The sequence below is a fragment of the Dama dama genome, chromosome 9 (assembly GCF_033118175.1).
Source record: "Dama dama isolate Ldn47 chromosome 9, ASM3311817v1, whole genome shotgun sequence".
Classification (NCBI taxonomy): Eukaryota; Metazoa; Chordata; class Mammalia; order Artiodactyla; family Cervidae; genus Dama; species Dama dama.
In genome coordinates, this window is record NC_083689.1 from 63,489,019 (window position 1) to 63,506,341 (window position 17,323).

The 17,323-nt window shown below is 39.9% G+C and overlaps 1 protein-coding gene across 4 annotated transcripts; it reads left to right on the forward strand.

Annotated features, from left to right (window-relative positions):
- The first annotated feature begins 707 nt into the window (after positions 1–707).
- SLC26A2 (solute carrier family 26 member 2) lies at positions 708–17,323 on the forward strand. Of its 4 annotated transcripts, none has more exons than XM_061151716.1 (6): positions 708–852; positions 1,376–1,561; positions 2,794–2,862; positions 11,442–11,621; positions 13,341–14,049; positions 15,526–17,323. In XM_061151716.1, exons 5-6 carry the CDS (start codon positions 13,366–13,368, stop codon positions 17,044–17,046), a joined length of 2,205 nt encoding a protein of 734 aa, XP_061007699.1. In that variant the 5' UTR covers positions 708–852; positions 1,376–1,561; positions 2,794–2,862; positions 11,442–11,621; positions 13,341–13,365; the 3' UTR covers positions 17,047–17,323. The 4 variants fall into 4 exon arrangements, with proteins under 4 accessions (XP_061007699.1, XP_061007698.1, XP_061007696.1 ...); XM_061151715.1 differs by having other exon boundaries at positions 711–852; positions 1,168–1,561; XM_061151714.1 differs by having other exon boundaries at positions 725–852; positions 1,147–1,561.

Below are 17,323 nucleotides of genomic sequence, written 5' to 3' on the forward strand. Positions count from 1 at the left end.
AATGGGCTTCCTTGGTGGCTCAGACGGTAAAGAATCTTCCCGCAATGTGAGAGACCTGGGTTCAATCCCTGAGTCAGGAAGCTCACCTGAAGAAGGAAATGGCCACCCATTCCCTTATTCTTTTTTTTTCCATGTGTGTTTATCTGTCGTTCCCTTATTCTTGCCTGGGAAATCCCACGGACAGAAGTGCCTGGCGGGCAATAGTCCATGGGATCTCCAAGAGTCGGACACGAAACTGAGCGACTAGCAGTTTTTTCCTCTATCAGTAAAAGGGGGGGGGGGGGGGGTGCGCCAAAAAGTCGAAGATGAAAAAGATACCCCTATTAAAGGAAGAACAGTTTAAGCTCTCCTTAGAGCATTTCCACGTCTCTTCCGAGAGTGAGTCCTCGCATCACCCCCAACCTTGAGCCGGAGGACCCGTCATCTGCTCACTTTCAACACACTAAATCTCCTTTATAATCAGGAACGCGTGGCTTCTTCTGTACAGGACAGCCAATCGCGAGAAGGAAAGCGGCTTGGGGGCGGAACTCTTGCCAATTCTGGCCGCGTCATTGGCTGATAGCCGCGTCGCTCTTTCGCAGTGCCACGTGACTGCGCAAGCTGAATTTTCGCTCCATAGTCGCCTTCCGCACTTCCCGGCCGGTTCCTGCTCACCGCTCGCCTCAGTCCCGCCCGGCCGGGCCACACCTCCTCCTGGGGCCGGGCGATGGGCGGGCAAGGGGACTGGCGGGTTAAAGGGAGGCCGGCCCGGGAGTGGGCTGCCTCCGCTTGCGCCACGCTACCGCCTCGGTCCCGCCACAGCGGAGGACGCGCCTTGGAGCCGGATCGCTCGGTGCGGCCGAGCCTCGAGAGGTGAGGCGAAGGGAGGGACTGGAGACCGGGGAGAGTGAGACGTTCTGGCCTCCGCGCGGTCAGCTGGCTCCTCTTGGAGTCGTCTTCGCCTGTGTCTCACGTGTGGTGGGAGGACCCCCTCGCCGACGGTCGCTGCGGGCAGTAGTGGCTGGGCCGTGAGAGGTGGGCGTGCCTCGGGGTTATTTCCTCGGTCGGCAGGGGCGGAGGCAGGGCCAGCATCGAAGCCCCACATCCCCACCCAGTGAACCCGACCCAGCTTCTGCGCTTGAGGTCTGTTTGTCCTTCACCCCATAGAACGCGCTGGGTGCTCCTCAGCTCGTAGGTAAAGGCGCGGCTCTTCCGCCGAAGTCCTCGTTGTGCCATTTGGAACCGAGATATCTGGGAGCAGGACCGAGGAGATGAGGGCCACCTTCACCACTTCAGATGGGTAAACTGAGCCTTGGGCAGGAGAGAGGACTTGATTATCTTGGTTTTAAAAACTACACACCACGTTAAGTACAAATCAGACCTCTACTTCTTTGAGACGCATGGACTGAAGTTGAAATCCTTTCGCTGGTGAGACGGAGACACTGAAAGGACACAGAAAGGGACAGAGCCTTGCCGAAAGTCACACAGCAAGTCATTTGCAGAGCTAGGACTTGGACCCAGCTCTTCCAGACTCAAAGGCTATTAGACTGGGCCCCTTCTTTGCGCAGATTGTTGGACTACGGTGAGTTAGAAGCATTCAAGTCTTAAAACTCCTTTCTGGCACTCATTCTAGAAGCTTTTTCCCTCATTCCTAGGGCTCTTTATGTGAAATCCAGAATTAATGTGATAGCAAATAGTGGATTAAACAGAAGTTCTTGTCTTCAAAAGTTGAGTGAATGAGAAATGGAGAGCCAAAGCTGCTGGCGAGAAATAAGTCCTTTTTTTTTTTTCCTCTTCAGTAATCTCAAAGGATGAAGACTAGCAGCTGTCATTTTTTAAGCAAATGCTATGTGCCAGGCACTGTGCTAGGTACTTTACTTGGCTTCGTTTTAAAACAACACTTTAAGTTAGGTAATGTTATCTCCATTTTACAGGTGAGAAATTACTGCTGAGTGAAATGAAGTTTTTCACTTGATGCCATACAGAAGTTGAACAGTGGGACTGGGATCTGATTAGAGTTCTTTCTGACTTCAGAACATACCTAATGATTCTTCCGATATGGCCCACAGTCTACTTACTGGCTCAGTCACCCAAGGGGCTGTCTTGAATCTCATCCCTGGGTTTGTCTGAGAATCTGCATCTTAACAGATCTCCATGTTGGGTATCACTGTAATATAATTTGCTGCCTCCTGGAGGAAAATCTAGAGATGATGTACTGGGATTTGACAAGATCTAAATTAGATTCACTAGGGGTCGTTTTGAGCATTGACGTTACTTTTAATGGGTATAAACTGTCAGATGGATGCTTGCCAAACTAATTTCTTGACACAAACTTGGTTATGGTGTATGAGGGTGGAGGGGGAAGAGTAATTCCCTTTTCTCCACCAACATAGCTCTTAAACTGTTATTCATCCATTTGCTTAACAAATATTTGTTAAGCTCTTATTAGGTGCTGTACATGTTTCAAGGTACAGGGGATACAGTTGCAAACTGCATTAATTATTAAAATTAATAATAGACTCAGAAATGAGTTTGAGTAGTTGGCCACAAAATTACTGCTTTGAACTAGCTCCTAAGACCTCTGAGCAAGGAAACAAATTTGGGGGCCGTGTGGTATTTTGGAAGAGAGCTAAGCTTGGAAATTGGAAAATGAGGATTGAGAATCTGGTTCTACCAGTTGAACAAGTGACTAAACTGATTTTTCTCATACTGGAGAATAGGAATTCGTACTCTGTTTTCAGATTTACTGAGAAGGCAAGTGGAAGATGTTGATGAAATCTTACTAAATTTTTATTAAAAATTTTTTTTTCTTAGGTGAAGATTTTTTGAAAGCAGTGAAGTGCTGTGCAAGGAACTATTTAATTATTTTACCAAGGTTTTACAGTAAGTTATTTTCCTCTTGGGTATTTTATTATTTTGTCTTACACTGGACTTTATAAGAGAAACAATATATCATAGTGCTTATCCTACTGATATAAGCCCTGTGGTGGTGGTGGTTTTTGTATCACAGACATTAATGGACATTGTCAATCATTTGTGATAACTGAGAAGTAGGGAATTTTTAAAAATTATTTATTTATTGAAGTTTGGCTGTGCTGGGTCTTCATTGCTGCTCAGGCTTTTCTCTAGTTGTGGCGAGCAGGGGCTTTTCTCTAGTTGTGATGCTTGGGCTTCTCATTGCAGTGATTTCTCTTATTAAGGAGCACGGACTCTAAGCACAGGCTTAATAGTTGGGGTGCACAGGCTTAGTTGCTTGGAGGCATGTGGGATCTTCCTGGATCAGGGATCAAACCCACATCTCCTGCATTGGCAGGCAAACATCTTTACCACTGAGCCACCAGGGAAGCCCCAGGAGGGTTTTTTTAAATTATTTATTTATTTTTTAAAATTTTTGACTGCTCTGGGTCTTGGTTGCTTTGCACTGGCTTTCTTTAGTTGCGGTAAGCGGAGGCTACTCATTGCAGTGGCTTTTCTTCTTGCGGAGCACAGGCTCTAGGCACATGGGCTTCATTAGTTGTGGCACACGGGGTTACCTCCATATGTGGAATCTTCCCAGACCAGGGATCAAACCCATCTTCCCTGCATTAGCAGGCAAATTCTTATCCACTGTGCCATCAAGGAAGTCCAGGAATTTTTTCTTTTTGTCTTTACTATATTTACTTGGAACTACACCTGTTTCTTCATTTCAATAAACATAAATCTATAGCCATACATAGCAAGTTGGAGGCATTGTGTTAGATTCTGGGTATGTAGACACCAGGATGACTTGGTGTCTGTCCTGAAATGGTACTCATGTTTGAGAGACATGTAAACTTGAGCGACTTGAGTGCTAAATGTCATGTCATTTGTTGGAGAAACATGGCCTGTGAAATTTCAGCCCCCTTCTTCTATGGGATTTGAGGTGGGACTTAAAAGATTAGAAAAAGGACCAAGACAGATGGAGAGAGAAGGGAAAGGCATCCCAGACTAAGGAATGACATGAGCAAGGGCCCCAAAGGACAAAGACTGCTTAGTATTTTCATGGACTGGTGATTGGAACACTGGTGCATGAAAAGAAGCAAGAGAAAGGGAGCTGCAGGCTTATTCACAGAAGACTAAAGTTATTTGACTATATTCAAAGAGGTAGAGAGTTATTGCAGATTTTTGGAGAGTGTATCCAAATGATTTGATGTCATGTTGTTAATGAATACTCCTTTTGAAGAAGAGGCAGCATGGGATGGTGGTTAAAAACATTGGTTCTATTCAGTGTTAAGGCTGAAATGTGTCTGCAACTTTCAAATAGTTGAGAGAAAAATCACCAAACAAACCAACTGGTATGTGTAAAGAGTGCAAAAGTAGTACAGATATAGCAAAACATTAACAATTGGTAAATTGTTAAATGGGTGAGTTATGAATAACCAGTGTTCCATGTATCATTCTTTCAACTTCTCTGAATATTTGAAAGGTTTCAAAATAAGCCATTCAGAGACAGAGAGTAGATTTGAATCAGACAGGTCTTGATTCTCACCATGATTCTACTGCTTAAAAGCTGTGTGAGTACTGGAAAATTATTTCCAAACAACACAGTCCACACCTATTCTAGCCCAGTTTAACTGAGATTTTCCACTTAGGAAAAGAGACTTTTTGTTCACATTAATATTAGGTTAATGTTAAGACTTCTCAAGTTTTCCACAAACTTTAGATTGAGGTTATTTTATATAGTAACTGTTTATATCCCTTTCTCTGTCTTTTTTTTCTTTCTTTTTTTGCCTGTGACGACATGGCATGTGGGATATTAGTTCGCTGACCAGGGATTAAACCCACATCCCCTGCATTGGATGCATGGAGTCTTTTTTTTTTTTTAAGCTTTTATTTATTTATTTCCATTTATTTTTATTAGTTGGAGGCAAGTTACAATATTGTAGTGGTTTTTGCCATACATTAACATGAATCAGCCTGGATGCATGGAGTCTTAACTGCTGGACAACCAGAGAAGTCCACCCTTCTCTGTCTTCTTTTGAATTATTTAGTATTTTCTGTGATTCCATTTTATCTCCATTGTTTATTAGCCTTAACTTTTTGTTATTAAAAAAAAAACACAAAACTTTTTGTTATTAATGGGATTGCTTTAGAGTTTATAGCATCTGTAACTATTACAGTTTGCCTTCAAGTGATATTATATCATTTCATGTATAGTGTAAGATGCAATTCTATGCTCGCTCCTGGTTTTGTGTATATTAAAATATATATATATAATATATATATAATAATGGCCATATTAACCATTTTAAATGTTCAGTAGCATTAAGTATATAAGTGGAATTATATAATGTTTGTCCTTTTGTGTCTGGCTTCTTTCACTCATCTGTGCTGTAGATGAAGAGTATCTGAACTTTATTTCTTTTAATTGGCTAAGTAATATTTCATTGTGTGGCCTAGACCATAGTTTTTTTTCCATTCATCTATTGACAGATACTTGGGTTATTTCTGCCTTTTGACTATTGTGACTAACACTGTTGTGAACATTTGTGTACAGATGTTTGGTCCCTGTTTTTAGTTCTTTGGGGGATATACCTAGGAGTGGAATTGTTGGATTATATAGTAATTCTGTGTAACTCTTTGAGGAACTACCAAACTTTTTCTGCAGTGTTTTTACCATTTTACATTCCTAATGCAGTGCATCAGTTATGTTTCAAAGTTAAAAATTATTTTTGAATAAAACTTTTTTGTTAAAATAACTTTCAAAAATAAAAACGAATCTATCCATCAACAGAAATCTTAGTACATGCATCTTGGGTGCCCAGTTCTATGCAAGGTATTGTGAGAGTTCACAAAATGCATAAAGTAGTTCTTTGAATAATTTTTAATCTAGTTGAAAAGATAAAATGTATATTCAGCAGACATTTATTGAACATCCGAACGGTGAGAATTCAGAGAAAAATGAGATTCTGTTTATGTGCTGATGATCTATGTTCTCTCCCCCTCCTCATTTATTTTTTTCAATTTTGGCTTCTCTCCTATGCTTGACACCCCCCAATTTCTTTTTTCTTTTTTTTTTTTGCCACACCATGCAGCATGCATGATCTTAGTTCCCTGACCAGGGATCAAATGCATGACCCCTGTAGTGGAAGGCCAGAGTCCTAACCACTGCACCACCAGGAAAGTCCCCAAAATGCCCATTCCTAATTGCTTACTGGATATTCTCATTTGGATATCTAAAAATCTCAAACCTATGAAATATAAGGCAACGTTTTTGTTACTTCCTATCTTTCCATTCTCTCCTCCATAGTCCCGTGCACTATCCTTTTATGTAGTACCCCTCAGAATTCATCTTAGATGTGTCCATTTCGTACAAGCATCATCTTTTGTCTAGCTGCACCTCTGAAATATCAAACCTCCTTCCCTGCACTGTCTTGGAGTTTATGTGTTTGTCCGTCATAGCTTACAGGATGAAGTCCAGGCTTCTTGGGATTACATAAGGATCTGTCTTGCACTCCAGTCTTACCTTCTGCAGTTTCACTCCAGAAATCTGGCAATCTAGGTGACTTTTTCCTGGGTCTTGGATTTTTCTGGGACCTCCCACTTGCCTGAGTTTCTTTTCTTTTCTTACCTACTTTGCAACTTCCTCACACTGGCCTATAGCCTATTCTCTACTCTCAGAGTATGGCAAACCTCTGTTATGGCACTTAGAGTGTTATAGTTTATCTGTTTATAAATCTGTCTTAACCCACTGATTGTGGGTGGAAACTGGGTTTCTTATTCATTTTCATATGAATTTACTGATCTCCTACTATGTGTTAAGCATTGTTCTTACTGGGGATACAGTAGATATGAGAAAGACTATAAATAATATTTTTTAAAAGTATAAATGCACAATATAATTTCAAAAGTATGTGAAAGTGCTGTGAAGAAAATAAAACCAGATAAGGATTTTTGATAGGAGTGGCAATATTATTTGTTATGGTCAAGGAAGGCCATTGTATGGAAATGATATATAAGCTGAGGCCTGAAGAATGAGAAAAGGCCTGCCAGATCTGAGTGTGTGTTTGTTCCAGGCAGAGGAGTTGAGCAAGTGCAGAGACCTTAAGAAGGGAATCAACTTGGCATGTATTTAGCATGTTCCAGTAACAGCAAGAAGACCAGTAGGAAATGAGGATGGAGACTTGGACAGGGTTTAGATATTATTAGCTGTTGGAGTAGCCCAGTTGAGATCTGATGGTGGAGGGAAGTAAGAAGTGACTGGATTCCAGATACTTTGGACAGTGGGGAGAGGATGGATATATTTAAGGTAGAGCAGATTGGGGGGTGGGGGGAGGGGTATGTGGGGGGGTTAAGCAAAAGCAAAATTGACCCTTGGATTTGTAGTCTAGGTTCTGATGCACTGTGTCTAGCACAGTGGTTAGCTGAGAGTAGATGGGGAGACCAGTACTCAGTCTCTAGGAGCTCACATAGAAAGTTAACCAGTCCATCCTTGGAAGGCTTGTTGACACTTAGGAACGTTTGTGGAGTAAGCAGGGGTTGCAGGCCCACAGAACAAAGATAGGTCTAAATTTTCATCTCATAGTGTTTGAACTTCTTAGTCTGTGTCCTGGATCAGTGGCCTGGGCTGAGCTGAGCCATCCTGGTTGCAGGCACCTGTGGATGGGATGGAGCTGGATACAGAAGCTTTAGCTCATCCTTTTAGCTTCTCGGGCTGCACAGCGTCATGATCTTCCCTGAACTTATCTGACAACAGTGAGCTAGAGGATCAGATGGAACTGTGTAAATGGAGACTCTGTCTTGGTTTTACCTCTTTATGGTTTAGTTTTTTTGTTTTTAAATAATCTTAAAACTAATTTTTATTCATAAAGGGCAGAAAAGTAAAATACTAATTACTTAGTTGAAAAAGAGTTAAATCGCATAACAGACCAGAAGATGTAATGAGATAATAGATAATGATTATCAAATGAGTGATACAGTAAGTGATTTTCCTCAAAAACCTTCAGGGCTCGCGCACTACCTGCACGGGAAAGTCTCCCTCTCTTCCCTGGAGTTCCAAGGCCGCACAGTACCTTTGCCGCTTTCTCTTTCACTGATCTTCCATGTGCACCTGGTGCTTTAAACAATTCATACTAATTTCTCATTCTTTCCCTCCAACCCCAGAAGTATTGCTGTTTGTGTTTTCTTCTCCCTCATCCATTTTCCAAGTCTTCATTCTTTCATCTCTGACCCAGACTTCAGAGCCCAGGTAGGTATGTTGTTCCCTTGAAGCCTGGCTAAACTGTTCATCTCTTGCAGATTTCTTCCCTGCTTAGATGCTCTGATCATAGTAGTTGGCAGCTTCGAGTTTATTTAACAGTGAGTTGTCTAATATACAGTTAGAGAATATACAGTTAGAGTCTAAAGTACAGTAGAGCAAAGCATGAATATGGAACCATTATGCTTCAGAGGGAGACTTTACCAATCTCTGAAGACTATTGCCTTCCAAAAAGGCATTTCAATTTCACAAATTGCAAAACTGTCTTATATACACTATTGGTTAAAATATGCTATAATTACTAACCAAAAAGTAGACATTGTTTCTCTTATATCTGCAAAATTCCAAAAAGAAGTTGGCCGACTGCTGTCAGGCTTACATAGAAGGGATGTCCCTCTCTTTTAGTTCAGCGCTCTTTGCTGTTGTTCAGTCGTGTCTGTGAGATCCCATGGACTGCAGCACACCAGGCTTGCCTGTCCTTCACTGTCTCCCAGAGTTTGCTCAGATTCATGTCCATTGAGTCTGTGATGCCATCCAGCTCTCTCATCCTCTGTTGCCTCCTCCTCCTCCTGTCCTCAGTCTTTCCCAGAATCAGTAATTCACACGGAAAACAGTGCCAGTGCTGCTGTTTCATCACCAGGAAGAGAGAACTAAGTGGTCACAACTTCATGTGCCTGATCAAAGAAGAAAGTACAGAAATGTTCTTTCTGTGTTGCCTGAACTGCCATTATACTTTAATATATGAATGTGTAAATGTATTTTTCAAATATTTTGTTGGTTATTTTTCTCCAGTCCCTGCAAGATAATGTGAAAGGTTCAGCGTTTTCCTCCTGAGCCTTTTTTTATCTCTGACTCTCAAACATCAATGTTGATAAAGGGAGAGACTACCCTGTATGATACAGGAGAATTCTATTTTATTGAATTTCATGGAATATATAGTAGGTATTTCAACTTTTTAAACATGGGGGTCTGGCTATCAACTATATTTCAAGGATAAATACTGTAACTTCTTAATTTTCATGAAGCAGTTGGTGAATACTATAATTAAGTGGTAACAGGCTTGAGGGAATGAGAGGATTTTTGTGCAAAAAAAAGGATACCTGAAAAATGTGTTCCAAAGTAGATATTCCCACCTAAAAATAAATACTGCTTTGCATCCTACCTTTTCTGTATTTCAGTTATTTATTTAGCAAATATTTTCATTCCTGTTTTGGAAAGCATATACAGTAGGGGATACAGAGATGAACCAGAATGGAACTTGCTCTTAAGGAGCTTAATTCATACAGAGGTCATACCTACAATTTAGTTTAAGATAATTTTTAATAGTAGTAGTTTTGTTTTGGGGTTTTAAAATAGGCTTGAAAAAGGGAAAAACATAGTTTTTGACAAGGGTTCTAGAGGGTGACTAGGATCAGTAAAAGACTATAGATAGTTTTTGGATTTAAACTGATGACTAAATCAGTTCCACTTCTAGTGCTTGTGAGTGAATACGTGTTTTATCTCCACCTAAGTTTTTGAGAGCTGGAGATGGAAAAGGACCAAGGCCATGAACATAGAGAAAGGAGAGTTGGACACAAGTTTGTTGTTGTCAGTGCTAGGTCATTTTGGGTAGCAGGTAGGTGAAACTGGGATCTATAGGGTACCTGAATTTCAAAGTGTTTAGAGATAAGTGAAGTTAAAGAAAGCTAATTAGTGATATGGGTAGTAACATGCTCAAAAAAGAGCTATTATTAGAGTCTTAATATCTGGATTTTATTATCTGGCTAAATTACTTACAAGCTACATGAATTACTAAATTGAGTAAGTCATTTCACTTTATTATAATCTGTATCTTTATATTTAAAGTGGGTTTCTTATAGACAGCATGTAATTGGGTCTTTTTAAATCTTACCTGGCAATCTGTTTAATTGGTATGTTTAGACTGTTCACACTAAATCACACTTAATGTGATTTTTTATATGTCTGAATAAAATTCTACCATCTTGCTAGCTATTTTCAATGTGTTCTATCTGTTTTGGGTCTCATTTTTCATTTGGGTTAATTGAAAATTTTTTACAATTCTACGTTATCTCCACAAGTAGCTTATTATTTATATCTTAAAAAATTTAGTGGGTACCCTTGAGTTTACAGTATATATCTTTCATAGTATTGTACTACTTCATATATAGTACAAGATCTTAGAATCCTTAATTCTGCCTACCGTAATTTGTACTGTTAGGCTTTTTATTTTGCATGTGCTGTAAACAAAATGCATTTCTATTTTTGCTTTAGGCAGTTATCTTTTAGAGCAATTAAAGAGTTTTAATTAAAAAATAAATTTTATTTTCACTTGTTCCATTTCCTAGACTTTATTTCTTGGTTGTGTATGTCTTTGTTGTGTCTTGTGCACACCTGAGTTTTTGTCTGGTGTGTGTGTGTGCAGTAGTAGTGGTAGTGCTGGTCTGCTGGCAATAAATTCTCTTCGTGTTTGTCTGAGAAAGTTTTTATTTCTTCTTCATCCTTCAAAAAACGTTTTTTTCTGGGTTAACAGTTATATTTCTGTGATAAAAGTATCACTCCATCTTCTGGCTTATATGGTTTCCAAAAAGAAGTCTGCTATAACTCATATTTTTGTTCCTATATATTTAGCATGTTTTTTTTTTTTCCCCTTTCCTTTGGCTGTCTTCAGAATTTTATCTTTATCTTTGTTTTCAGCAGTTTGAATACAATCTGTGTAGGTGTGTGGTGCTATGTTGTTTGGTTTCATTTTATATTTGTCCTTCTTAGTATCCTCTGAGATTCTTGGATCTACAGTTTGGTGTCTGTCACTAATTTTGGAAAATTCTTGACTATTATGTCTTCAAATATTCCTTCTACCCACTCTATGTCTTCCCCTTTTGAGATTCTAATTACGCATAAATTTGATAATTTAACACACCCCACCACTCTTGAATGTTCTCTTATTGTTTTTGATTTTTTTTAAATTCTGTTTTTCTCTGTTTAGTTTGGGTAATTTCTATCGACCTATCTTCAATTTCATCAATTCTTTCTTTGGCTTTGTCAGGTCGGATGGTCCTGTCAGAGGCATTCATTATCTCTGTTACTGTGTTTCTCACTTTTCGTATTTCATCTCAGTTCTTCCTTACAGTTTCCATCACTCTGTCGCACTTTCTAGTATTAATTTTTACCTTTTCCTTTCCAGCTAGCTGTTATATAGGGCAAGATTTGAATTTTATTAGTTTTTCTTATGCCTCTTTTGCATACCTAGGTTTGGAAAAGCCTTTTGACTCAGAAATCACTAAGAAGTATTCCAAAATAGAATGACATGAAGAATGCACTCAAGCAAGCTTGGCCTGAAAGTAGAAGGTGAGAAGAAAGTTATGGACCAGTTGCATTGAGGAATGAAGAGCTGCTGTGTGTTTTCATCAGTCTGATTGACTTGCTGAGGGTAAGTAGTCATCTAATTCTGTTCTTTCCTTCCTTGTTTATTTAACAAGACCATCAATGTAACTGTTATTTTACTCTTGTTCAGTGGGATGACCAGCTACAGTCCTTTTATCCTAAACAAAATTAATGTGGGTTGCTTTTACAAATACTATGTGCTTGAATGGGTCATGGGTCCTGGATTATGACTTCTTGGCAATATTAGGCTTATGGCACCTCACAAGGGCCCATCTTTCTGTCAGTTCTGAAATGGGAAACTCCCTGAGTCCTTTATTTAATATTATTTCACCTCTTATTGGCCACACATAAATTTGTTTATTCATTTATTCTTTCCTTCATTCAAACATTTTGTAAGCCTGCTGTCTCACAGTTACTGTACATTGTTGATGATTACAAAGATGAACAAGATACCCTTTCCCCCAGGAGCTGGGGAGACTCTTAATATGAGTGTGGTTAGTCCTGTAGTGCAGGTGTGAAGTGCCAGTTGATTAAGATTCATTTGGACTGAGGAAGATTGGTCAGTGCTTTGAAGAAGAGAAGGAATTTTTAACTGGGTTTTTTTAATGGTTAGGATCTTGATAGGCGAGAGTTGGATGGCCATTCTAAGCTAAGCAAACAGCTAACACAAAGACACTGATTGGTGAAGTATTTGCCGGTTGACACTCTGTTCCTCTGAAGGCCTGTTTCTTTTTCCTTCTCTTTTACTACAAGACTTATTTTTTGTTGTTGCTGTCCCTCCTCTCTGTTTACTTGTTTCTACCTTCTTTGTTTTCCTGTAGTCCTTAGGGACAGGTCATGTGGCACTGGTTTTGTGCTTTAGGACCCAGAGATGCAGGGTCACCTGGATCGCCCTCCAAGTTGACATGTTGGGCACCATCATTCCTCCATTCAGCTTATGTTTCACAGTGTGTACTTGGAATAGTAAAGCAAAGCTGTCTTTGCATGTATATAGATCCTGCACACAGGACAGGTGTGACTATATCAAAACAAAGTAGAATGAATAGATCAAAACCTTTCAGAGCATGTATCAGACACTTGCCCCATCAGTCCACCCCATGCTGGTGGTTTGTTTCCTTCAACAGTCCCTTATCACCTTAACTCTCTTCTTTTCTACCAAACTAGAATATGTTCAAAGATCCAAATGCATCCTGTCCTTTTCTTTTTTTTTCAATTTCCCAAAATATTTAAGTTTACTGTGTCACATTTCCCTTCTGTGTATTTTCAACAGTTAGTAGGTTATTTTAAAAGGGCCCCACCTCTTTAAAAAAAAATCAGTCATCTTCCTTGTTTCAGGGACTGTTGCAGGTAAGGTAGATGTCAAGGTTTAAGACCAGAACCTCTTTTCAGAATTCCTTAGAGTAAAAAAACCTGAAAGTAAGATAGTTAGTAGCAGGTAGAAAGGAGGAGACAGGCTACCCTGATACTGTTTCTGAAGGAAAAAAACTGCATAAGGTGCCAGCAGAGGTGGAGAAGAATCCTTGAGAGTTTATACTTTTGGGAAGCCATGTACTCCATAAATTGTTTGCTTTAACTTGGTTGTTTACGGTCTGATTCTTTTTTCCTGGGTCAAGACAAATGAGGCTCAACTAAGGAGAGTGAACGAAAGATACCTACCCCCAAATTGAACTCGTTTTAACTCTCATGCATGACAAGTAGGACTGTTAAAATATGTGAGTACTGAGAATTACATAATAAGTTAACCCTGCTGTTTTCTCTGGGATAGGAGGTTGAAACATCTATCTCCAGAAATGTCTTTGAAAAATGAAGAGCAAAATGACCTTTCACCCAAGGACTCAGTTAAAGGAAATGACCAGTACAGAGCTCCATCTGGGATCCACCTGGAGCATGAAGAGGAATCACGTAATGACTTCAGGCAGTTTGAGTCCAGTGATCTTTTTAGACACCGTAGGATCTACTTAGAGCCTCAAGAGAAATCAGATAATAACTTCAAGAAGTTTGTTATCAAAAAACTAGAGAAGAGTTGCCAGTGCAGTTCAACCAAAGCCAAAAATATCATTTTTGGTTTCCTTCCTGTTTTGCAGTGGCTCCCAAAATATGATCTGAAGAAAAACATTTTAGGAGATGTGATGTCTGGCTTGATTGTGGGCATCTTATTGGTGCCCCAGTCCATTGCTTATTCTCTCTTGGCTGGCCAAGAACCTATCTATGGTCTGTACACATCTTTTTTTGCCAGCCTCATTTATTTCATTTTGGGTACCTCCCGTCACATCTCTGTAGGCATTTTTGGAGTACTGTGCCTTATGATTGGTGAAGTAGTTGACCGAGAACTATACATAGCTGGCTATGATACTGTCCATGCTGCTTCAAATGAGAGCTCATTAGTAAACCAGATGTCAGACAAGACATGTGACAGAAGTTGCTATGCAATTATAGTTGGCAGCACTGTAACCTTTGTGGCTGGAGTTTATCAGGTAAGAAACGATGGAATGAGTGACTCTTTCTGGCAAAAGAAATCACTATACATGAAGTCTCAGTTCTGTCAGGGATCTTAGCAATCATAATAAAGCTATCATTGAGTGCCCAGGATATGGAAGAGGTAGCGCCAAAATTTAAACCCTGGTTTGACTCCACAAGTAAGATCAGGCCGCTTCTATTTTCTCAACTTTAGGCTGCCTTTTAACTAGTGAATGTCAGCCAGCCAGAATTTAATTATTGGGTTGTAAAAATTTAGACCAGAAAGGGACCTCAGACCACCTAGTTCAACTTCTTAATTTTATATATCAAGAACTATCAGATTTGCTTGAAGTTACTTGTGGTTGGTTACTGGCAGAGTCAGCATTAACAGGCAAGAGGGTGACTGGGGGTTGAGAGAGGAAGAGTGCAAGCTTTTTAAACTGTAGGTGACTTCCCCCTTTCTTTTAGAATTGCTGCTCTAGTCAGTGACTCTAACTAAAGTTTGTAGTTTTCTCGGACTGTTGGGGGGGAAACAAGTTGGGGACCTCTATTTCATACTATCAGCCAGGAAAAGAATTAGAAATGAAGTTCTTGGGTCTCCACAGAATCCACTGATCTGCCATTATCATCATGCCTGTGCCTTTTGGCATTCAGGAGTCAGTGCCAGCATTAACCCTCTTCTCTGTTAGAGACACTTAGAACCAACATGGGACGCAGAAGAGTAGCTCACTCTATTAGGAGCCTGGGTAGGAGGGAAGGGAGAAGAGGCTGGTTAACAGAAGAGTTGTGTCCTCAGAGTTCATTTTTGCTTTTTCATTAGTATGCCTCACCAAGAATGAGAAAGGGTACACTAGAATTTTGAGGAAGAATTAATTGGGAAGAAGAAAAAAATAAAATATTGTATCTCTGAGGATGTAGAATTAACATGGGAGGCAGTATGGCATAAGCACATATACACTGGCTGAAAATCGTTTCTCAGTTTGAAGTTAGATTAAAGAGAGCTCTATAATAATTTTTAAAGTGTGATTCCATTTTGATGTGAATCTAGTTTTTTGTTTTATCAGTTAAAACTTTACTTTTACAGTAATGATATGTGATTTAAAGAAAAATAAATGTTTTTTAAGTTAGAATTTTTCCAGTTTGCATCTTTAGGATTTCTCATAGATCCTTGGGAAACTTTTTCTTTTTCAAAGCAATCTGAACCTTATTCAAGTTTAAGAAACATTGAACAAGAAAGTAGGAATCCTGACTTCTTGTCTGGGCTAGTTAGTAACACTGTGACCTTGGGCAACTTGTTCAGGCCTCTGAGTATCAGTAAAATGAGCCCTCTGTTTGTAAAATGAGGGGATTGATAAATGATTGTGTTTTTGTTTCTAGCTTTGACATTCTGTGGTGCTCTGGTAGTGTGTCTCCACACAAAGAAATGCTAGGGGAATATAGGATTTATAAGGTCTTCTCCATTTATATTTAACACTGTATATCCTTTCTTCCAGGTAGCGATGGGCTTCTTTCAAGTGGGCTTTGTTTCAGTCTACCTCTCTGATGCCTTGCTGAGTGGATTTGTCACTGGTGCCTCCTTCACTATTCTTACATCTCAAGTCAAGTACCTCCTTGGACTCAGCCTTCCTCGGAGTAGTGGAGTGGGATCACTCATCACTACTTGGATACATGTATTCAGAAACATTCATAAGACCAATATCTGTGATCTCATCACCAGCCTTTTGTGCCTTCTGGTTCTTCTGCCAACCAAAGAACTCAATGAGCACTTCAAATCCAAGCTTAAGGCACCAATTCCTGTTGAACTCTTTGTTGTTGTGGCAGCCACATTAGCCTCTCATTTTGGAAAACTGAATGAGAAATACAGCACCAGTATTGCTGGGTATATTCCCACTGGGTTTATGCCACCCAAAGCACCTGACTGGAACTTAATTCCTAGAGTGGCTGTAGATGCAATAGCTATTGCTATCATTGGGTTTGCTATCACTGTATCACTTTCTGAGATGTTTGCCAAGAAACATGGCTACACAGTCAAAGCTAATCAGGAAATGTACGCTATTGGCTTTTGCAATATCATCCCTTCCTTCTTCCACTGCTTCACTACTAGTGCAGCTCTTGCAAAGACACTAGTGAAGGAATCCACAGGCTGTCAAACTCAGGTTTCTGGTGTGGTGACAGCTCTGGTTCTTCTGTTGGTCCTCTTGGTCATAGCTCCTTTGTTCTTCTCCCTGCAGAAAAGTGTCCTTGGTGTGATAACTATCGTAAATCTCCGGGGAGCCCTACGTAAATTTAAGGATCTGCCCCAGATGTGGAGGATTAGCAGAATGGACACAGTTATCTGGTTTGTTACCATGCTGTCCTCTGCACTGATCAGTACTGAAATAGGCCTGCTTACTGGGGTTTGTTTTTCTATGTTTTGTGTCATCCTCCGCACTCAGAAGCCAAGGACTTCATTGCTTGGCCTGGTGGAAGATTCTGAAGTCTTTGAATCCATGTCTGCCTACAAGAACCTTCAGACCAAGTCAGGCATCAAAATTTTCCGCTTTGTGGCCCCACTCTACTATGTAAACAAAGAATATTTTAAATCTGCTTTATACAAAAAAACTCTCAACCCAGTCTTAGTAAAAGCAGCTCAGAGGAAGGCAGCAAAGAAAAAGATCAAAAGGGAAACAGTAACATTCAGTGGAATCCAGGACGAAGTTTCAGTGCAACTTTCCCATGATCCCTTAGAGTTCCATACAATAGTGATTGACTGTAGTGCAATACAGTTTTTAGATACAGCAGGGATCCATACACTGAAAGAAGTTCGCAGAGATTATGAAGCTATTGGCATCCAGGTTCTGCTGGCTCAATGCAATCCCTCTGTGAGGGACTCCCTGGCCCGGGGAGAGTACTGCAAAAAGGATGAAGAAAACCTTCTTTTTTATAGTGTATATGAAGCAATGACTTTTGCAGAAGACTCTCAGAATCAAAAAGAGAGATATGTTCCCAATGGTCCAAGTTTTTCCAGTGATTGATTGAGAAGGTAGATGGAAGAAAGAATCCCGTCTAGCCAATAGGTTAAGATTTCAAGTGTGTAGAATTTTATACTGTGGAACTGGAAATTGTTGCACACTAGAAATTTTAACCTTTTGGCTAGGCAGAATTCTTCCTTTGAAGTTGATGGCCTTTGTAGATACGCAAAGGCAGCAGAGCTTTTAGTTAAGCAGAATCAAAATAAGAAAATGTGTTTTTAAGTTTTCTCGTAAACATGAGATATTCTTGGAATTAAATAAATATCTGTTGAACTGTAAA